This window comes from Atractosteus spatula, chromosome 1 (assembly GCF_055471065.1).
Source record: "Atractosteus spatula isolate fAtrSpa1 chromosome 1, fAtrSpa1.hap1, whole genome shotgun sequence".
In the NCBI taxonomy this organism is placed as follows: Eukaryota; Metazoa; Chordata; class Actinopteri; order Semionotiformes; family Lepisosteidae; genus Atractosteus; species Atractosteus spatula.
In genome coordinates this window covers 65,200,035-65,222,337 of record NC_142706.1, presented here as the reverse complement: position 1 = coordinate 65,222,337, position 22,303 = coordinate 65,200,035, and the positions used below count along the sequence as shown (strand labels likewise).

General features: G+C 42.5%; 1 protein-coding gene and 1 non-coding gene across 2 annotated transcripts in view; one reads left to right on the top strand and one right to left on the bottom strand.

The window, feature by feature from the left end:
* Positions 1-671: 671 nt before the first annotated feature.
* Positions 672-788, bottom strand: LOC148841599 (U5 spliceosomal RNA). The gene has a single exon (XR_016091626.1). It is a non-coding gene; the product is annotated as a U5 spliceosomal RNA (small nuclear RNA).
* Positions 789-1,502: 714 nt separating this feature from the next.
* sarnp (SAP domain containing ribonucleoprotein) overlaps positions 1,503-22,303 on the top strand; it is a 32,326-nt gene continuing 11,525 nt past the window's right edge. Inside the window, exons 1-9 of the mRNA XM_088917531.1 lie at positions 1,503-1,576; positions 3,314-3,413; positions 5,699-5,745; positions 6,624-6,697; positions 7,668-7,719; positions 8,340-8,413; positions 8,695-8,723; positions 8,972-8,997; positions 9,457-9,525. Of these exons, the coding sequence (XP_088773657.1) occupies positions 1,544-1,576; positions 3,314-3,413; positions 5,699-5,745; positions 6,624-6,697; positions 7,668-7,719; positions 8,340-8,413; positions 8,695-8,723; positions 8,972-8,997; positions 9,457-9,525 (504 nt within the window). The 5' untranslated portion in view covers positions 1,503-1,543. The remainder of the gene's footprint in view (positions 1,577-3,313; positions 3,414-5,698; positions 5,746-6,623; positions 6,698-7,667; positions 7,720-8,339; positions 8,414-8,694; positions 8,724-8,971; positions 8,998-9,456; positions 9,526-22,303) is intronic.

Below are 22,303 nucleotides of genomic sequence, written 5' to 3'. Positions count from 1 at the left end.
CTTTTCTCCTCTTCTCACTAGCAAGACCTTATGTTAAATATGCAACTTTATAGGCAACCAGAGGCTACTGTATAGGAGTGATATGCTGCCAAGGCTTGGTGTGAGTTAGGAGTCTAGTTTCAAGTTTTGGCCATAATGCTAGTTGTTTAGAAGAGAGTGAGGAAGACCATAGAGTAAGGAGTGGCGGGAATCAAGCCTCGATGTTTTAAATGAATCACGCAGTCAGCCTCGGACGTTTGTAAAAGAATCGTGAAAGAATGCATTATTTGCAGACTTGAAATTGTAAAAGAAAAGGGGGGCCAGTAGGGGGCGCTCACCCTGCGGTCTGTGTGGATCCCAATGCGCCAGTTGAGTGACGGGGACGCTGTGCTGTAAAAAAAGCCCTCTCCTTCGGCTGACGCATGAAACAGCGCTTCTGACTCATTTAAAACCCCTGATCGTTTCTCGAAAAGAGTAGAGGTAAGTGTTCAAACCAAACTCCCCACTGATCTTTACTAATCCTTACAGTACCCGTATACGAATAGACTAGTTTTGTTCTTTATACCGCTTATAGACGCGATTAGTGAACTAATGATAATACTTAAACTTCAAACTTGCGTAAAACAAAAAATTACATTTTCTACTTATCCCAGTTTTACTATTATGAGATCTGTTTTTTTACCAGCATTGGAAGCCCCGCCGTGAGGCAGGGCGATCAAAAAATTAGTTTAGACTCATAATGTTCCTCTCCACGGAAATCTTTAGTAAAAGGCGAAAGATTTATACGATCTGAAGAGAAACCAGAGTGTACTGAAAGCACTGTTTGCGCTTCGGCGATCAGCTTCAGCAGCTGATATTACAGGGTCATGGTTAGACAATATGGGACGTTATGAAAAGTCCAGTTTTCCACGGCTGATACACGAAGACATTACTGCTGTACCCCCATTCCCTTTACCTTAAACTCATGTGTTTTGTGTTACTACATAGAAAAATTATAACGTGTTATTCAGGACACAATGCACTATGGGAAATATATGCAAATGAAGCTGAGCTCATCAGGCCGGTAGGACTTCGAGAGGCCGAGTTGTTTTTAAGGTTTTTTTTTTAAATACAAAAATGGAAAATACAATAAATAGGGGTATATACATATAGTCACAACATTCGTAACATCAAGTGAATGAAACAAAAAAAAACTTTGTCCACAGTACAGAGGCTGTGAGGTATGCATTAGGCTGAATATAATTTATTGTGTAAAGTACTTAAGCGCCAAGTACTGTGTGCAATCGTGTTTATTTTATATGACGATATACAATAAATGAAAATATTTTTTGACTCGCAAAATGTAATATCATGCACCTAAAATAAATTTATGTGATTAATCTACTGACACGTTTTGAGAAATCCAATGTTTAATTTAAGGCTGAACGTTAGAGCATTAAACCCGAGCCGATTCTGTAAAGACACTTGGAGATTCTCAGCCAATCCCCATCAGCGTCACTAACGCTGCAGTAAAGTCGAACGTGATTGGCTGTTGGTGGAGCAGCCGGAGAAGCATTGATTCAAGATGGCCGAGGTAGTGGAGCTTCATAAACTTAAGGTAAAAAAATATATAAATAAGCCTCGAAATTAGTGTACAGCATTCACGCTTGAGTAATACGGCTTTCTGTAAAAAGTATCTTATCATTCTAGTAGGTTGGAGGGTGAAGTAGGCTAGAGGTTTTTATAAGGAAGCTGCAATTCAAATCTCGCCCAGTTGAATGCTTACCAAACAGGTTTATTTTCAATTTAGGCTGAATGTGTATTGTATGTTTAACCAGTCGATTACTCCTGTGCTCTTTGCTTCCAGTTAAACATGTGTTAGTTTTTGGACTCTATAAATCAAATACTCTATGAACCATATACCAAATTCAGTTGTAATTTGCACTGCGCTTGGCGACATACTGTAATATCGGACGGTACTAGGATAAAGGCCTTCGGTGCAGAGCTTGCAGAAGACTGGAGAGACGCTCAGGGTTGTTACCTGGCGTGCTGATGTAGAAAAAACATCAGACCTTTTTTATTTGAAACTCCTGTTTTACCTGTGTATCGTACCCACTGGCTGCGACCTACAACACATAAGAAATAAAAAACAACCTTGTTTGTACGCGACCGATTGTAACAGATGAACTTTGTTTTGCTTTCCAGGTTAAGAAGTACGTTTTTACTTGTAGGTGGTTCTGTTTTTACCTGCATGCTGTTGCCTTGATACGCTTTCAGGATTCAGGATATGCGTTTCTAATAACGAACTTAATTTGTTGATCTTGTCCGTCAGTTTGAAGGGTTCACGTTCTTCATTCAAAGCGAGTCTGAAACAGCATCTACTGTAAATCATACAGTATGTTGTTCTGTATATCCGTCATTTGTGAAACCCTCAATTATCCCTTGTATGTCTTTTAATTGCACTGCTTACCGTTCTGTTCAAAACTACTCGCACAGCAATTAGTTTCCATAAAGGTTTGGTTGAGCGACCTGCGAATGTTAAACACGAGGAGGCCTGCTCTTCAGGAGCCATTGCAGACTTGATCACCAAGTTCTGCATTTCTGAACGGCAGTTGATGCGGTCATGGCCCGTGCCCGAGTTTCGCCCCAGGCAACTGTAGATTCAAAGCTATTAAATCCAGAACATCCTGCTTGTGGGAAACATGAGATGCTCACTATAAATTTGAGTCATCTGCAACTTCTTCTTAAACCACACAAGGTACGAAAAGAGAACAATGGATGAAAATATTTCTGGTTGAATAATTTGGAGTAATTACAAGTCACGGGTGCAGAACATTTACTGGTTTCGCTAAGAGTATGAGAGCAGTATTTTGGATCTGATGAAGTTGCTCAATTGATCTTGTGACTGTGTCCCCTTCTATATCCCTCAGCCTCTGGTTCTGGGTTCTTTCACTGTTTTCTATGTGTATAGTAACTGCAGTGTAGTGCTTCCTTTATTCAGAATTTTTTCAATTTTTCTGTAAAACGATTTTTACTTTTTAGTAATTACTTTATTATTGCTTTATATCTTAAACAAAGGTATGCCATTACATTTAAGCTGTGTCAGTATACGTAGGCTGCAAAGGAACGGGTCAAAGTTCATTCCATGCTGAAAAGACTGACAATGCGAGTTCTTTTCCTTGCAGTATGAAATAAGCTTTCACATGCTCCTTTGCAGTTACTTTTAAGTCTGGTGTGAAATGATAGAAATGCCTGTCTTGGAGGGGGGGGGGGGGGCAGTGAAGTATATACCACAGGAGCCCTCCCTTGTCCGGAGTGATGAAATCGCCTGTGTTCCTCTCTCTCTCTCCCCCAGCTAGCTGAGCTGAAGCAGGAGTGTGCAGCTCGGGGTCTGGAGGTCAAAGGTAACAAAAGTGATCTGATCAGCCGGCTGCAGGCTTACCTGGAGGAGCATGGTAAGACCACAGTCTCCCTCCGTCTCCTGGATTCATTCCAGGCCAGTACAAACACGGGCCGTGTCCCAGTTGTCGCCCTAAATCCTAAGCCCGTCCCCCCAAGTCCGCACTCCTGTGACGTAGAGCAAGTGTGGACTTCAGGTGCGCGAGTATTTGAGGAGCACCGTTAGAAAGAGTGAAGGGACACCCTTGCGTGACAGCACTCGCTGGTTACATGGCTCCAGGTCAGAACGCTTTCTGTTGACACTTCTTTTCCAGGGGCCAAGTGAAGTTCGGCAGATAATATTTTAAAAGAATTGTCCGTTCTCCCCTGGCAGCTTGATGAGATTGGATTTCATCTCGTCTGTCCCTGCACAAAAGTAGTGACACACCGTTTTTCATCCTATGTTAAGCAGGCTCGACTCAAAACGGGCGAACTAAGGAAAACCTGGCAGTACCACTCTCTGTTAATTCAGGGCTTTGTACTATGAAATGCATTTCATCTCATCTGTCCCCACAAATGTTCAGTACTGAAATGAGAGTACAAGGAACATAACGTGTTCATTCACATTCATTCAAAGACAATACCTCAGCGTTTTGTACTGTTAGATACGTGTGCTGTTAAATATTCTGTGTTACAAAACACACTGCAGGTGAACAAATATTCATCAGTCGTGATGGGGTGGTGAAATAAAAGCTTTAGGTCTAGATTTCGTATCTAAAATACATACAGTAAGAATCTCAAGTAGCCCAATGAAGTTTTTTTACATAAAATATTCTGAGTTTTAAAACTGGAAGTGAAATTTTACTAACGTGAATATGTTGTTCTCCATCGCTACTTCTCTCCGCTTTGATAGGCTAGAACATGAAACGTCACCGTTCCGCAAGGAATTAGGGGTGATTCCCTTGAGTGAGGTCCACTCAGATGGACTTCAGAGATGGGTGCATTGGAGGCGCTCATGAGCACACTTGTCATGCACAAATTTAAGAATGGGACCCCCTAAGCCTCTGCAGACTTAGAAGGGCGCAAGTGTGCATATTGGGACACGGCCACACTCTTGAGTTTTCATTTCATTTTTTATTTTATTTCAAAGGAATTTTGTGTGAGATACAGGATTCACAAGCCATAATTGTTGAAAACCACAGTCTTAGCAGATCTCTTGAATTTGTCAGTTGCTATAAACCTGGAAAATAAATAAAGGATTCTGATAAATTTTTTTGATTTTTTTGTGTTCGGGAATGTTCAGATGTAAAGATTGATATATTTGCTTAAAATTAGTAACGGCCGATTGCAAAAATTTGCCAGTTCATGAACACTTTTCACAGCTGATTGAAAAATGTAGGTGCCATCCTGTCAAAGCTGTGCACCAATAATGACGGAGCGAATATACTTTGTCATATCTAAGATTACTTTTAAAAGTGCTCTGCAAGATAACTTGTCAGTTTTTCTATGAGTGGCAAATCAATTCAAGCTTTGTCCCATTGGGGAAATTTGTTTTACAGCACAGTCCCAACAAAACACAATGACGGATAGAATTGTACTAACCAATAATTCAGTACAACACCCTCTGTTTCTAGAGAATTTGCCCAAATTATTTTGCTACTTATTTTGACTGATTTTCCCAGCCTCTTACAGTCAATGGTACTGATGTTACCAAACCAGCAAGTGAGACAGTATGTTAAAGCACCTTCAGTAAAGACTTGTAGAAAAGTGTTAGGATGGTTCTATCTACCTTGAAACAGCTGAATTTCCTTAGGAAAAAAGATTCTCTGTTGTCCTTTTCTGTAACTGGTGTCAACATTTGTCCCAACTCGGTTTTTTTCTGTGACCAGTTCCAATTACTTGTAGTCATTGAAAATTTCTACAGTCTGACCATTAATTACAGTAGGTTGGAGGGCTGTTGCATTTTTCCAAAAAACTCCTTTGTTTTTAAAACATTTAACTGCAGAGAGAACTTGTCACATTATTTAGTAAAGTCATTTAGAATGGTCCATGATCATTTTCTGGGTCCCTTAATAAGCTGACCAGGGCTGTGTCATCAGCAAATTTAATGAGATGTCTATTTGCGCGTTTGCTTTTGAAATAGTTAGTATTTAAAATGTACAATAAAGTGTACAAAACAGCTCTATGGTAGGGGTATGAGGGATCAGTGCACAGCAGTGTATTAATTACACTTCATTTGATGTAAGGTGAGGTCACCTGTGGTCATTGTCTACGTACATTTCGTGTTCGGGCTGTTCTGTCAATCAGTGTGAGTCCCTCCTTTGACTGTTGAAAACTCATTATAATATTTGTCTCTCTCCAGCTGAGGAAGAGGTGAATGAAGAGGAGGTACTTAGGGAGGAAGCAGAGGTACCACAAGCGTTTCCTTTTTTTGCAAATTGCTTTACATCTTATGCCCTCTTGTTTAGTAACTGACCAGACAAAAGGGTGGATATATGTAGCTGTGTAATGCTAATAAGCCCTTATAAAAGGGATATATCAGTCCATAACTGCACATTTTTAGATTTATATTTTAATGAGTTTTTCATGCTAGGAGCCTTACTATTTCTAGGGGTTACAGTCTAATATTTTGAAATGTTTAAAATGTGCAGACATATGTATCTTGGCTCCTAAAATAACAGGGCATTTGTCATATGTTCACATTTAACAAGTTTGCCGCAGACCCACACATGATGTAAAATAACACCCTTTCTGTAGAACTGGATAAATGTGATAAACATGTATGTTAATGTATTCACAATGTTCAGGATTGTTTATGCTTATGAATATAAAAAAGTTTCACGTGATGCAGTAATGAAACAGCAGTTGGTCTTGCAGTTACAACATTTTTATAATGTTGGTCCTGGTGTATGTGATACCTGTTGTTGCTTTTAAAGGAGAACTCCAGAAACGGCCATCTGGAGGTAGTTGTTTAAAGGGAAGAAGTGTTTGGATTCCCAGTGCTATCACATGGCCATGTAGCCCAGTGGAGTCTGGCAGTATGGGTGGTGTTTTTTCGGTATTGCTCAATTTTCTCCAGAGTTACGCAAAGATAGAGACTACTTTTTTTCTTGTGATATTGCTCCTTCCAGTCCAAGTTTAAACAACAACTATGTACCCTGGGAAAGAAAATGATTGAAATAAGAAGTGAAATAAGAAGTGGGCCCAGTTTAAACACAGAGCATGATGGGGGGGGGGGGGAAGGAGTCGTCTGTGTACTGAGGCGCATCCCTTGTCTTTCTGCCTAGGAGGAAGTGCCCAAAGCAGAGGATCCACCCCCAGAGAAGCCAGCAAGGCAGCTGACTCCTGAGCCTGTGCAAGAGTAAGCACCTGCACTTTTATTTAATTTACCCTCAGCCCTTTCAGATATGGTCTCGCCTTGCAATTCAGGTGAAAGTGAAAGGGTTTCAAGTTGCTGGGTAAAATGTATTAAACAAATACACACTACAACAGACATTGTAACTCCAAGGTTATCCTCTAATTTACTCCATCTAGTTTGTTACTTTAAAACCTTGTCCCATCTCTTCTCTCAGTGTGAGAGCGCTGTTTCACCATTTCACTCGCATAGCTTTCCTCATAATCTGTCCTTGTCTGTGACACTTTTAAATTGAGCTTCTGCTGTGGGTGTACATTAGATTAGACCTCTTCATAAGTGTTTCCTATCTGTAGGCTGTCAGAATGAACTTGTAAATGAGCAGTTTATCCCAGTCAGTCTTGTTTACGCCAGTGAAATGACCAGAAATAAAGCCACATTTATTTACTACTACTTAAAGTACAGAAAATATATTTAAGGCATCTGCAGATAAACCCAAAGCACTGTATTTTTCTGTTTAAAAAACACTTGTTTTTTAAAGTTACGCAAAGGTAGAGACTTAAAAAAACACTTGTTTTTAAGCACTTGAAAGCTGAAGCATCCTATGTGTACTCAATGACCAGGAGAGGGCAGTCAAGCTCTGCCTGTGGATGGTTTTCCAGGGCATATCGTACATCTTGCTTTGATTATGTAGCTCAGCCACACCTGGGGAAAAAAGCGAGAGAATCCTGTGAAGAAGCCAGACTATAGATATACAATTATTGTTACCAAAATGTGTGGCCTCTTACTGGTGCGTCCTGCTGTCATATATTGTAATTTACCTCTTCGGTTATTTAAAGTTAATAACTCCCCACCACCCTAATTCTTCAGGAATACTGGGGGAAGAAAACCGCGCTACGTCTTCCCAATGTGTTGAAATTGGGTTTAAAGCCATGTTTCATGCTGTTTCCTCAATTTAACCCAGACTCTTTATTTGCAGGACAGTGGAGAAGAAGGTGGTGAAGATTTCTCAGGCAGTCTCTCTGGATGAGGTAGTGAAAGTTAGAAAGCCACCATTTGCTCTGCTTTCTAACGTTTTTCAGGGCCATATTTAATGGTGTTTATATGTTCAGTATGTAGTTTATTTTTACACCCAGGGTAGGCCTTGTCAGTGGCTATGAACTGTCTCTGTGTGCAAACGCATCATGGAGAACATAGTCCTTTTCCATAGGTGTCCACCATGGCCACAGTATATTTTTAGCCCTGGTTTATACAGATTCACTAAGCTTCATGTTCTATTCAGAATTATGTACAATAATTATTGCAGGCAGAGAATGGCAAATGGTATTTTTTACGTAAAAACAGGCTTTTTTATTATAGAGTGGGAAAGTGGTTCTTCCCCCCCCTGTGATGGATTAAACATTGAATGTTGCCTTGGAAATGTGAGCTAAGGCATTGCCTTGTCTGTACGTGCTGTGAGATTCTCTTCAGGCCTTAGTTGGTCACAGATCCCCTGTAGGAGTGAAACAACGAATATGTAGTCCAGAAGCTTACAGTGCGAGCAAACAATCCTAGCTGTCGCACTTAGCTACATCGACGGTTGAAGACTTTTCTATTCTCTCTCTCCTTGGTCACTCTGCCGTTTAACAAAGATTTTTTTCTGTCAACTCAGAGGCTGCAGAAGAGGGCAGAGCGCTTCAACGTGCCTGCGACCGGCGAGAGCAAGAAGGCCGCCCGCGCTGCCAGGTAACGACCCACCTGGGGAAGTCTCTGCACTGAGGCGCCGAGCGGAGCGGGAGAAACCCCTCCTTACTAAAAGCAGTGACTGCTGTGGTTCAGTACTGAGCCTGTGAAGAGGTGTAGAAAAAGGTGTTTTAGTTCTGCTAAGCATCCCACTGTGCAAGCAAAATTTTCACTTGCCATCCCGCTGATCCAGTGTAGTCCTCTCTGATTCTCTCCTGACTGACATGACACGCTGTGATGCTGCCACATAAAAGTTTATTCACTTGTTCCCTTTAATCTTGCAGGTTTGGTTTACCTATCGTTCCTCCAACCGGTGAGTCATACAGAATTGTTTCCTGTTTAAAGCTAAAGACCAACACATTGTGTACTGTATGTGAAGGCCTTAGCTTAGTTTTAAAACAGAATTACTCAGGTTTGAAATCGATGTTTTAAATTATGTTTAAGACTTCAATTATTTTCAAATGTTGGAAATGCATAACAAACTGCTTACCTCAATATTTTATTTTAACCCTCGTTTTGTTGAGCAGTCAAATAAAATCTTTTAAACATTTTGTCTTTTAGGGACTTCGGCGAGCAGCAAGCCAGCTGTAAGTATGAAACAGGACCTGATTGATTCACTTTTTGAACTCCGTTAATTCATCTTATTCAGTCTTGTATAGATTTTTCAGTTATTTCAACTTTGATTTGCAAAATTGTTGCCCTTGGTTTTCCCAGAAATTATACATTGTCACAAAACAGACTGGACTCAATTGCAATGCCTGATTTTTCTCTCCTTTTATGTTATGAACATGCATAGTCAGACTTCCAGTCTTGAGGAGTTATTCGTGGCTATCCTACTCAGACAGAAACGGTATTTAAAGAGGATTTTCCGTCACATGTCCTCTTTGTCCTGATGGATTTCTGAAAATGTTTTTTGCAACATTGAGCTTTTAAATTGTCCTTCATTTTCTTATCTACAGTATCTTACATATCATGGCAGTGTGTCCTGCTTTGTGTATTGGGCACTAAAAGTAAAAATAACCGTCCTACTTGTTCTGTATTCTTAGGTCAACGTTGATGTACTGAAAAAGAGAGCTCAGAGGTTCGGCATGAATGTCTCATCCCTCTCCAAGAAGGTAGGACCCTTTGGCTTCTATGACCCTGCTTTACCACTAATATGACAGTCTGAGAACAAACCTCTGCATTGGCTGGTTGCAGCAAGAAGTGCATGGTGCAAGTTATCAACAGGGCGATGTTTAAGTTGCAGATGATAATTTATAATCCTTTTACTTATCCTTATCTTCCTTTCTGGATTGTGTGTTAATTTTGCGTGTGTTAAAGATGCAACTTCCTGGAATATTTCCAATATATCCGAAGTTTTTTTTACCCCCTTAAATCTTGTGCGCAAAGCACTGAATGACCGTTACAGAGGCTGGACTTCATTAGTGGCTGGTTTCAAGCCAAATACTTTGTGCTATACCTCTGTAAGCCTTGCATTCAGATGCCCTCTTCTCCCGCGATCGCAGGAGCAGTGTGAAACAGGCCTGAACCTGGAGCTCTCCTTGCGGCTGTCAGGATCCCTGCAGTGCTTGAGATGTGCAAACTCTCAGGGATGGCGGGAGCGTTCGTTTTCTTATCGGGGGTTCTGTGGAGAAAACCTTTCCCCAGTGATTCGTTACTTGGCCGTGCCGGCTGCTGCTGCTGGTGTGAGATGGCGTTCTGTCAGCACGGCCCTCGCCTCCATGGCCCCTCTCCATTTTCTTATTTTTTTTCTGCAACGGAAACGGCGAGCCACGGGGGGGCAGATATAATAGCCCCTGGTTGGGGGGTGGCTCTCTGAGCGTGCCGGGGGGCCAGCTTTGTGTGCCGTCGGAAGTGCCTGGCACGGAGCTCCCTGGGAGGCGGGTTGCGTAATGCAACGGCAGTCCGCTCGCTGCGCGGATGCAAGCGCCCCTCCCCTCTGCCCTCCCTCCAGAGATCCCAGCCCTGGAGGGGGGGAGGGAGGGCGCCGTTAGGGGGCTATTAACGGATGGTGACCGTGGCTCTGCTATTTTAGAAATCCAGTACAGAGGCGTGATGTGCGCTGAATAATGACATCCTGTAACGGCCTCCGTCCAGAAACAGGACTTAAAGGAGCAGTGTGCCATAAGCTTTAGGAGTATCGGAAGGCTGGGGCTGTTGAGTTTGCCTTTAGATTTTGGGATTTCTACGGCTCTTTAATCCCCCTCCAAAAAGGTCTCCTGTCACCCTGAGCTTTCATTTCGAAGGACTGTAAGTGCTTTTGGAGTTGTGCGTTTTGCACCTTTCCCATCGCAAAGTGGTTGTGGGTAATCTGCAGGCAGGGTCTTCAGGCTACGCGGTTCTCCCATTCTGTCAGCCTCTGAAGGAAAATGGCCTTTTCCATGTATAAAAGAGCATTGAAATTGCTGAATTCTGCCGTTACAGTTTTATAATATGCCCAAACTTGATGACCCGAACGTAGGGGGAGACAGTTGTTTGCGCTTCTTAGCACTGTCTGGTGTGGGGAGTTTCTGAAGGTGTTGCTCACGCCCCAGGGAATTAACAGCTTTGTGCGGTCTTCACAGTGAGAGCCCAACTGCTGTAGAGTCATGAACTGAAGTAGTAAAAAAGAAAAGTCACCCCAATGCAAAGCTTTTAATTTTCTTGTTGCAGTGTGACATTCCATTTTCGAAACCCATTGCATTGTAGATATGCATGAAAATTAGTGCTGCTTTGCAATTGGTACTATGAGTGCTGCTTCCTTCTTGTACTATAAGGCTTGTCTGCTTGCTTTCGCCTCAGAACCAAATGTAATTGCTCCACATGGCTGTTCAATACAAAGAGATAAGAGATTTGTACAGTGGTTGGTTTATGTAGCTGTAGTTTTATAATTTTGTCCCTGCAGAATTATGTGCTGGCTTCTTCCAGCCTTTAGTTTGTGTAATCATGTTGTGATCATGTAACCCAGAGGTCCTCAGACTGCTGTCCTGCTGGTCCACTCCACTACACCTGTATGTAACTCAAGAGTGGGTCCTAAAAATATATTTGTGCAAATATTTTCTTCACCAGTTCAGATTTTTCAATAGCCTAAAGCTTATTAAATCTGAGTTGGAGCAAAGTGCACTGCACAGAGGTCATCTTACCTGTCTGAATTACTGTTATCTGTGCCCTTGTGATCCCTGTCATACAGCAAGTCTGTCATAAGTCTTGGGTACTCCCCTGAATCCACTGTCCCATGGCTGAGACACTGGTAGGAATTTAGACGTAATTAATGATTGAATTGCAAAACTGCTAAATTGAGGTACACCAAAAGGCATCTTTGAAGACTGAGGGGGCTATGCTGATGATGATGACTGGCAGTGTGCCTTTATACAGGCAGTGGTGGCAGTGTGCCCTGCTGCAGGGTAAGCCATGGGGGTGCGTGGTGTTCTCCAGCAGCTCCCTGTTCCTCTGCATCTATGGCTCTTGGGTAGCAAGGAAATGCAGTAGTGAATTGCTTTGAACTGTTAGCTTTGCGTGTGACAGCTGGAGGGAGGCAGATGAATGAGGATTGTTGTGGAAAAGATATGGTTTTCTATGACAATGGTTTACACAATAGTTCGTTCCACGGATGGAAAACCTTTTTCTTTCGCTCAAGAAAATTAATGGAGTCATTCAATTCCAGTAAACCAAGCTTCGGTTATTCCCAGTTTAGAAAATACAAATCATGTAGACACTTGAAAAGTGTAAGCTTTGTTTTGTTTTGTTTTAAGCAAGCACCCTTTGGCACAGAAGGTTCTTGTGTGTTGCTCCTCTCTTTAGTATGTGAAATCGATGCAGAACCTGCAGGAGAGCCAACACAAGGTCAGCCTGGCAGTGTAAGAAGAAAACGGGGAAAAGCCCAGGTTCCTGAGATGCTGGGTTTTTTTTTTTGTTGATATAAGATTAATCTGTTCCTTCGAAGTGATAAGGATGATGTGAAAACGCACACAAAAGAAGAAAACGGGTGACAATAAAGTAAGAGCTCTTTCTTTCCCTGTGCTGCCCTGTTCTGTTTCAGTTTATTGGAATTGAGAAACAGCTGTAACCGAAAGCCAATAGAGGGGGTGTACATACACCAGATTTTGTTCAATTCCCCAAACGTCCCCACGCCCCCCAGCTACTGATGCAGAGTGTCCCTGAATGGGGCTCTCTGGTCAAGGATGATAAGTAGTGACAGGGCAGAGAATGGTTCTGGCAGCCATGGAAATTGTTACAGAGAGGGACTGTCACCCTGGCCAACCCCCTCGAAGGAAGAATAGCGCCCCAGATGAGCTGGTACACCTCAAGCTTTTGTGCTGCTCAGCTAGGCAAGGCCAGAGCAGGCGACAGGGCAGCTACAGCCCTTATTGTTTGAGCACATTTCTAAAAAAATTAAAGCCCTGTATTTTCCTGTAATGACTCACACTCTTTGTTGCCTTGCTAATGAAAATATATAGTATTCTCTTCAGTGCTGCTGTTTTTGGAGCTTTGTTAGCATGAGGCAGTCGGGCGACTCTGAATGCCGAAATCCGGGCAGAATCCTTTTCTGCCGTTTTTTCCTCCGTCGGGTTTTAAGGATTGGAAAAAAGCCTGCTTCCCAGCAAAGAATTAACCTGTGCCTAACTTTAATGTGGCAACTTGTGAATCGCATGTAGCGTTGAACTCACTTTGTCTTTTGTCGCTGTTCACTGTTGTTTGTTACACTGGTGTGCCACGTTCCTTTCCTCCATTAGTGGCCGTGTGGCCTCAGTGAGGCACCCACCTTCGGCGCAAGCTGGAGAAAATAAACAGCTGCTGCAGGAGAGAGGCCCTAATGTGTTAAGTTTCCCATGGTGGAGAAACTGCTCTGCTCTCACTGGTTAAAGAAGGATCTCTTAAAGCAGCTTGGCACTGTTAATCATTTTCTTTTCCTTTCTCTTTTTAACCCCTTTTTTATTTGGGGAGGGTGGGGGCGCGCGCACACACACAATTTGCTCCCCTCTTGTACCGTGCTCGTCCAAGAAGAAGCCCATTGTTTGCAAGTGAAAGGCCCTTGTTTCAGCTGTGTAGCTAAATCAAGAGCTCCTCCTGGACAATGAGAGTGCGGTGCCTCACTCCCAGATTGTGCCATTGGAATTGCAGCGAGGAATTAACTCTGTCCCCATTGTTGTTTAAGCACCCCCCCCCCCCACTCCACACACACACACTCCTCTCCTCTGCTCTGCTCTTGCCCCCCCCTCCTTCATGCTGCGCTCCTGCTCGGTCAAGTGATCTCACCCCCCTTTTCTTCTAAAAACTAAAGAGCAAAAAAAAAGAGGGAGGGGGATTTTAATTCTTCGTTTCACCCCCCTTCGAGAAGGCATGCCTGTCCATCTCTGTTTTTTTTTTTAAATGGTCTAAATTGAGATTAGCCTTGAATGTCCGTGAATTTTGAAGGCCCAGGTCAAAAGCTGCAGTTTATTCATTCATTTTAGTCCTACATGGACCTGACCTGGCTGGCTTCGTTGAAGATTTGGTTATGTTCAGCCGGGTCCCCTCTCGAGCGTAACAGCCCTAAGTGTGTTCAGATTTTTGCTGAAAATGTAGGACCTTCTGTTGTCTCACCCATGGGCTCAGAGCTGCATGAACATATTTGATGGAATCATTTCTAATACCAGTATTAGGAGAAGGGAGTCTCGTCTGTCCTGTGAACTGGAATCTCATGGGTGCTAAGGCACTGTTACATGAAACATTTGGAAAAAGTCTGAGACCTTGTTTGTGGCGGGTGGAGCTGCTGATGACGAGCGCTTTGACTGAGTTACTCGTGAACCCTGAGCTGCCTTGTGTGTGAGAGTCTTACAGCTGGTCACCCTGAACTTGTGACAGTAAAGTGCTCACATGCATGTGCGGTGGTCGCATGCGAGTTGGCCAGGAGTCATTGCAGATGTTCCTGATTCTCTCACAGTGTCCCGAGGTAGTGCAGGGAGGACAGGTGCTTATCTCTGCAGTTCAGCTTATCTGATAAGTGTGAACGTGATGTTACTTGAAAATAAGCTGGAGGAGGGTTAAGCGACTGAAAAGTTCAACATTGTGTTAAGATATTACAAACCATGAAACAGCATCCTGTAGCCTGTATATGTGCAGCACCTGATGCATCATGTCATGATGTAGGCTGGTATTGGAATGGATTTGTCACATAACTTATTTTTTCACTTGTGGACTTACACAAAGTATTTCCGTAGAATACAAAATATTCAGGGCAATTTATGCTGCATTGTACTCTTTTATTTAACTTCATTGTGTGTGTTACAAGTCATCAGTTGGATGATGTTTTTACAGAAATACAATATAATCTAGTCTGATTTCTCAGAAATTCGTTTTGCACTTAACCAGCTATTTTTATACACACAGAGATATAAAACACAAACAGTAGAATTATTACATTAATAATAAATATTACATATAAATATCAGTCCATACATAGTCATTATGCACAACAACTTCAGGAATCCACAGTTTACCAGAACCTGAAGGTTTATTTCCTTACAGTCATCTTCAGCCACTATAATTGCACAATATCCCTTAATTTTTGCACACAATCTGATTGTGCTTATCCATAAACCAGTATCTCTCTTTTGTGAAATGAGGATGATTTGTTCTATGACTAAACAAATAGAGGTGTTGATTACCAGGGATGATGAGACATAAGTGCCCAAGATATTATTATTATTATTATTATTATTATTATTATTATTGTTATTATTGTTATTATTTTAAACTTTATACACAGTATTTATTATTGATCAAGATCAAGAGTTGTAAGTGCACAGAGTCACAGATGAAGGGTGGACATTGCTGGGCATTTGCATGTAAAAAAAGTATGAGACGAACAAGGAAGAGAGAGGAGTCTTGTCTGTGCTGTGACAGCATGTTTGAACTGGAATCTCATGGGTCCAAAGCAAGCGTGCAGAAACTCTGAAATTACAGATGACCAATAGGCTACGTTGACTTTAAAGGCAGGAGTACTCCCATACTAGCAGATGGGTCAGCTGTTATACAGAGAATACTGCAGTAGAAGTAATCCCTTTTAGAAATGTTTTGTGTGCTCCTTGAGGTCTGTTATTCGTATGTGCAATAGCAGCATGGTTCCTTCAGAAGAAATCAGTATCCAGTCCAGTTTCCTGTTCAAACTTCACGTGAGAACATGGAAGAACATCGAGTGGAGTTGAGAGAACTGACAAAGCCAGCAAGTGCTTTCCTGTCTCATTGGCATAAAATTCTAGAGAGACAGATGCTGCCAGACAAACTGAATTGGAGATCAAACAAAATAGTCAAATTTCAGAAATAATGAACTGATAAAAGGTCATGTGGTATTTCTATCAACTCAAATGTGACTGAAAAAATACTTTCTGAATTATTCCGGATGAATTGGAAGTAGGGGTTCTGTTACTGTTGGGTCTGCATTTGCCCCCTGATCTGGGATTTGTTCTAAAAGCTAAAGCTCATGTGACCGTGCTGGACAGCTGGCCTATTGCTCAGCGAGTCGGTGTGCAGAAGGATCGCACTGCCGATCCTTAACAGGGCCCCCTGCAAGGACTCGGGGGGGGGGGGGGGGGGAGAAAGTGCTTCAAAAATACAGGTGAAAAAGAAATGTTTGGGATATTTGATCATTTTGGATTGTCGATCACACAGATTGTGGAAGTTCTGAGGGAGAGGGATTGTGAAGGAAGTGTGTAGACCCTGCTACTCGGCGACCCTCCTTTGCCCAGTCATCTGGTTTGATTCGTGCCTGCTGTGAAGCAAAATCTGTCCCTTTTGTTTGGGACATTGAAAGCAACTTGCACTTCTTTGCTATTCTTTCTGTGGATGATGTCACCGTGCACGATTCAGATGGTTAACCCAGTCCACTGCGGGAACTTGCAAGGTCTTCATACCATTGTACAAGACTTAAAGGTGAAGGCTGCAATTGCACAAGTGTGCATTGGGTACATAATTTTTTTTAAGCATGGGATTTAACATTTCTAAGAATTATTGATTTAGATTGGAGTAAGACTCCTGATATTTTACTGCTGAGAGACCTGTGTAATATCTCAGGCATGTTACTGTAACAACTCTTCCAGCACTCTAGACTCTAGCAATTGGATAAATGTAGTTCATTATCTGCTCCCATTGCTTATGTTTTCCACCCGACAGTGACTTCCCTGTGGGGTTCAAGTGTCGCATATTTTTTTTATATTTGCTATACGTGCTACTGAATAAATAGTTCATTTTTGTCTGCCATAACCTCAGCTTATAGTCAGATATCATTTTGTTATGAATGTTGCAGAAATTTAAGTGTTAGTCAGCTTTGTCAGTCTTTGGTTTCAGCCTTTCCTTTGTAATTTCAGAAATTGAATATCATCATTCCTCTACTCCTTATTTTTTATTTTAGAAATTCCATTTAAGGTTCACATTTGTGTTTTAGACGCTGTAGATCCAAGAGGATTTGTAAGTATATTCTAGTAGATTTTGCTGCACTTTGAAAAGTGAGTTTTTTGTGAGCAGCTGTATTTTGAGGGTATTGTTCCCACTCCTGTCCTGTCTAGATTGTCTACCTTAAACTGTTTCAAAATCCGTGCTGCTGTTCCTCTGTCAGCCCCATATTTGTATGGCAGTATACGGTTTTTAGCTATCACTGTTCATATCAAAATCTGTGGCTCAATTCTGTTTTTAATGCCGGGAAATAACTTTGATCCTGCTTCTGTTGGGAAAGTCTTAGCCTTGCACGTATAGAGGACACTGTAAACCAGCTAGAGGGCAGTGTTCACCCATTGGAGAAAAGACTCCTTTCATATTATAGTTAAATTACACAGGACGTGCCGGCTATCCTCTTTCAAAGCTATAATATTCTTGAAGTAGGTGCTGTAGACATGGAGGCTCTCTAGTTCAGTCATGTTTTCATGTTATTGCAGTATATTGTTCATGTATTCTGGGTTAAGGGGTGTACCCAAGGTTAGAAATGATATTGTACTTTAGAATCAACTTTCACATAGATACTTCAAAGAATGCTTCTTAGTATTTACACTTTTTAAATTCAAACTTTTCTGGTAAACCAAAATATTGTCCCAGGTGTGCTCAGGCAATCATTACAAAACGTGGAAGAATTGAACGCAGTTCGCAGGCTTGGGAGTCTCAGTGCAGTTGTAAAAGAAACTTCCCTATGCTGAAATTCCTTGCTGATTCCTCTGTGCCTTTCTCTTTTCATGTTGTCTTTGGGAGCTGTCAGTCTCCAAAGTTTATTCTTACTCATTTTCTGTCAGCTCACTCGCCCACATCTTTAACTTGCCTCTGTTGCTTTGTTGTAACATGCTCTCTATTTCTTTTCTCTGTAATCCACATTCATTCATCACAGAAATGAGAAGAGGCAGGCTCTCATGGTAATAACCGGATCACAGTTGTAATAAAGCAGGGAAATTTATAAATGTGGCTATTTTGAGTCAGGGCTGGAACTCATCTCCCCCCCTCCTGTTAACATCATTTCTTTTGGAAAGTTGGTGTCTGGTCTCGTGCAGTCTCACTTAGCACAAGACGTTTGTGACACACATCTGGAGTGTCCAGATGTAAGGATTATTACTATTATCTGTCATGTCAGTCTTTTAAATGCCTGTACACTAGCTTTGGCCAGCACTGCTGCTGGGGATGGTTAAAGTGGAGTTCGAGTTGGCTGCTGGAGGACACTTGAGGTCTGTGACGCTTGCAGGAGCTGGATGTGCCACTCCAGTGTGGGCACCTCCTCTGGACACCAGTGTTGAGTGCCTACGGAGGTCGTAAGTGCTCTGGGTCTCTTTGCTCAGTTGCTCCCAGAGTGAATTGGGTACATGCTCACTTTCATGGTACTGGTAGCACAGAAGAAGAACAACTCTGGTGATGAACTTCTTCTTGTGCAGAGGAAGAACTCTGGTGACCACTAAGAAAATTCTGCTTTTGTGATTTATAAGAAATAGCCTATGGTTTAGAAAATAGCTCTGCATATTAGGGTGTCAGAATTACATCAAAACAGGAATGCTTGCTTTAGTCAGTGGTAAAAAAAAAGTGGTTTGCAACTGCATGATTTTAATAATAAAGCTCACCAGGAAATCTAGTTTAACTGCACACATTTTCAAATGCATCACCACCATAATCCGTTGGGGTTTGAGTTTGTGCAGCTGCTGTAAAATTTCATTTTCTTGCTCTTGGGGAGGGTGTGTGATTGTCTTGGTAGATTGTCTTGGTACTCATTTTCTACGAGTAGCTTCCTTCGTAGAAGAAACTGTTACAGGCTCAGGAAGAGCAAAATGTTTTTGTGTGTGCACAAAGGCTTTGCAGGATAGTAAAAGTCATTTTTTACAGAATATTATGGTAAAATCCAAGTTTAGCTTAAAAGAGAAAAAATGTTAATAATTAAACTGCATTAATAATGTTCTAAAAAAACATTTAATCTTAACTATCACATTATATTTTTCTCCTCAGCTCTGAAAGTCATGTTAGATAAAATTAGATCTAATCTTACACTTATCTATAAGTGTCCAGCTGATCTGTATTCCTCTTCTGTGCGTCTTGTTAAATAGAAACACTTGCAAGATGCATGTTCATATTACTGTCGTAACTGAAGATTTAGTGACTGCAAAAAGTTACAAAAGGATCAACAGTGCAGAGAGAGGTGCTGTGAGGAGAAAGATCAGCTGTCGGAAATCTTGTCACTGTGAGAGAGTGCCGAGGCTCATTACTCCTGACTGCAGCAAGCCTTGCTCTCAATACAGGAATCCGCAGCCTGGAGTCCCTGTCATCACCAGTTACAAAAACCCTGATATAGTGGCAAGGACTTTGCAGGCTTTATGCAAGTAGAATAGTACTGTTACAGTTGTTGCTCATACTGAGATTTTAATTCAAGTGGCTACTGTTCAAATGGTCCTGTTCTGGAAAATACCTGGGCTTGAGGTTAGATCCGTATTGTTTCAAATCTGCAGTGAACAGTGTATTTTTTCCTCATGCAAGAAAATCGGTATGCCTTTAAACTTCAACAAGCCCTAATTAAAATGAATGAAAAGGACAGTTTAGGGCTTAGTTTATTAGCACCCAGTCCGGCCAAGCTGTTTGTCTCTTTACTGAATTGTAAATAAAGAGGTGTGTGTGGGGGGGTGATAGATAGACCATTTGCCAGAACAAACTGGTATGATCAGTGCAGCACGTTAATAAAAAAGGAGCTGGCAGGGGTAGTTGAGCTCTTATTAATGAGCTGAGATCCACCTCCCGCTCGGCTTTAGGGGGTGGGGTGGGGGTGCAGCACCGTGACTTCTGCCCCCAGAAATGAATGAACCCCTCCAAGATGATTTAGCTGCCTCTCCCAGCCGCTGCCCTGCTGCAATCAGAGAGGGTTTATCAGGGCTGTGCAGCGCTGCAGCTGGAGTCTGCTCTGGGCCACTCGCACATAATAAAACAGGCCCCTGGGACCAGCACTCAAACACAATTGCGCGTGGGTGCGGGCATCAAAATGCAATTAATGAGAAGGGACTCCTGATGCCGTATCTCAGTGTGGCTGCTGAAGGCGATTCCCCTCTCCCCCCCCCCCCCATCCCCACAAGCACACAAACCACCTCTCCTATAATAACATGCTTTTTTTCCCCAAGCGTATCTATTCTACATTTTTTTTTAAAGAGCCCTTTTGTTGTGTGTCGTCTTTTGAACTCAACGGACGGAGGGGGTTGGCTAGTTGGTTGATCAGGGCAGCTTGATGCCATGAATATAAACAAAACATTTTGGTGTTTTCGTGCATAGGCAGTTTTTGATAGTGATCCCCCCCCACCCAGATCTCCTCCTGAGCCTGTGATTGTCAAGGGTGTCATGGCCACACCAGTGAAGTGAAGCACCGGGCACTTGAGGGCGTCATCACTGTTAAGATGGATGGGAGAGGGGCTGTGCTGAGAGAGTACCTGCCTGGCCTGGACTTGAACGTGCCCTGACAGGACTGGATCCTGAGCGGCCCGTATTGGCTCTCGGTTAGATCTGCAGTCTAGCTGGGTAAATCTGACCCCACCTTGCTTCACAGGTCTTCTGCTTTTAAAGGCGTGCGCCTTGTGGTGTGATTTCTTTTTGTTCACACTACATTTTTTTTTCTTTGTGAGTTTTTCTAAAGCCGGGTGAGCAGGCACTTACTCAGTCCTCCGGGTCTAGTTCTGTCGTGTCAGAGGTCACGCTGCAGAAATGTGTTCCAGGCGTGCGCAGAGATCAGAGTGACGGCGTTGTTTGGTTATTTCAGGTTTTCGCGGTTAAGGAATGTCAACACTGTCGTCCTGGCACAGTGTCAGCAAAAATGATGTGAAAAATATAATGTTAAGGCAAATATAGGTGTAACTTCCAAAAAATGTCAAATGGAATTGTTAACCTGATCTTAAGTTCTTGGCTTTAGTTATTTGCTGATTTCACAATATTTCTGCCATACTCGGTTAAATTAACCTATGTCAATGCTTTGTTATTTACACTGCATTTCTGTTGCACATATTGAAACTGATGAAGACTTCCAGCTTAACCCTCCTCAGAGCTCTCCTGTGCTTTTAGCAAAATGCATAAAGACGTTAAATAGATTAGTGAGGGAGACTGCAAGGCTCCTGCAGCTCAAGTTAACTGGTTCTCGGGTTCAGGAAGAGGAAAGGATGTCTCGAGCGCACAGTTTTTTCTTCTTGTGCCGCGGAAGACCAGCGGCAGGGGTATTATGTAATTTCAGTCCCGCAAAGTTGCAGGATTCTGTGCAGCCGGGGAATGCAACCAGTGATCCCAGAGCAGCCCCCCCCCCCCCCCCCCCCCTCTGCAAACGGGCTTCGTTACGGCAGCCCCTCATTACCACACCTTGCAGGGCCACCCCCTCCCCTGGCGGAGCCTGTCTAATGAGGGGGCCCCTGGGGACAGGCAGGGACCCCGGCCACTGACCTGCCCGCCGCCGGGGCCCTGACAGCTCCAGGAGACGGCGACTCTTGCTGATGTGATTGTTCAAATGACTAATTAAGAAGCCATGATTAGGAAAGCTGATGACAGCTGGTGGTGTATTCTGGACGTGGCGATGGGGGTGTGGGGTTGTTTTATTTTGCGGTTGCAGAGTTTTTGGCTGCCCATGCCAGCAAAGGACGTGTAGCCCAGCTCCAACTTTGCAGCTGCATTTGTGAAAATTCTGATCTTTTTTTTCCCCAGTGTAGTAAGATTGAATATAAAGACCCAGAAGACCACAGGAGAATGAATTTACTGTGCTCTGTTTCAGAGCACAATACCGATGTGGTGGTCCAGCAGGAGTAGCCATTCAGCAGTGTCTAGCGTACACACCAGTGTACCTCTGGTATTTCTTACAAATCGCACAGCTCGAAATGTTTTTTTATGTGTTGTTTAATTCCTCTTTACAGTTCTTACCTAATAACAGCATAGTACAGCACAGGACAGGTAATTATCAGAGTAGTTTTGCTGTCCGATACCGATTTCACCCTTAATTTCAAATTTACCATGATTAAAAGGAATTGTTTGGAGTATTGCAGTGTAAGATCTGTGCCTTATGAGAAACAGACCCAGAAAGTTACACGGAAATATTATACAGAAATACTGTATGTCAAGGAGAACTAGGAATTACAGAAAAGTTCTCCCAACTTTTTGTAAACGTCGTTCTTGCCTAAAACCAATGTTACTGTTATGTTAGGTGCTTCATTACGTGTGAACATGCATAAACATCTGCGATCACTGGTGTAGTTGTGCTCCTTTATGAGCAGAGGATTTAGTGGAAAGACAGCTGTTTACATTTTACAGACAAAGAACCGAGCTTTAGTGGACTATAATGTCAGTGGGTTTGTATTGTTCAGGGAAGAATCACAGACCACCCATGGGATACGTAGACCCTGGCCTGAGCAGGGCAGTGGCCAGAGCTTTGCCTGCTCTGTGTTGTATTTATTTAATGTTTAAACA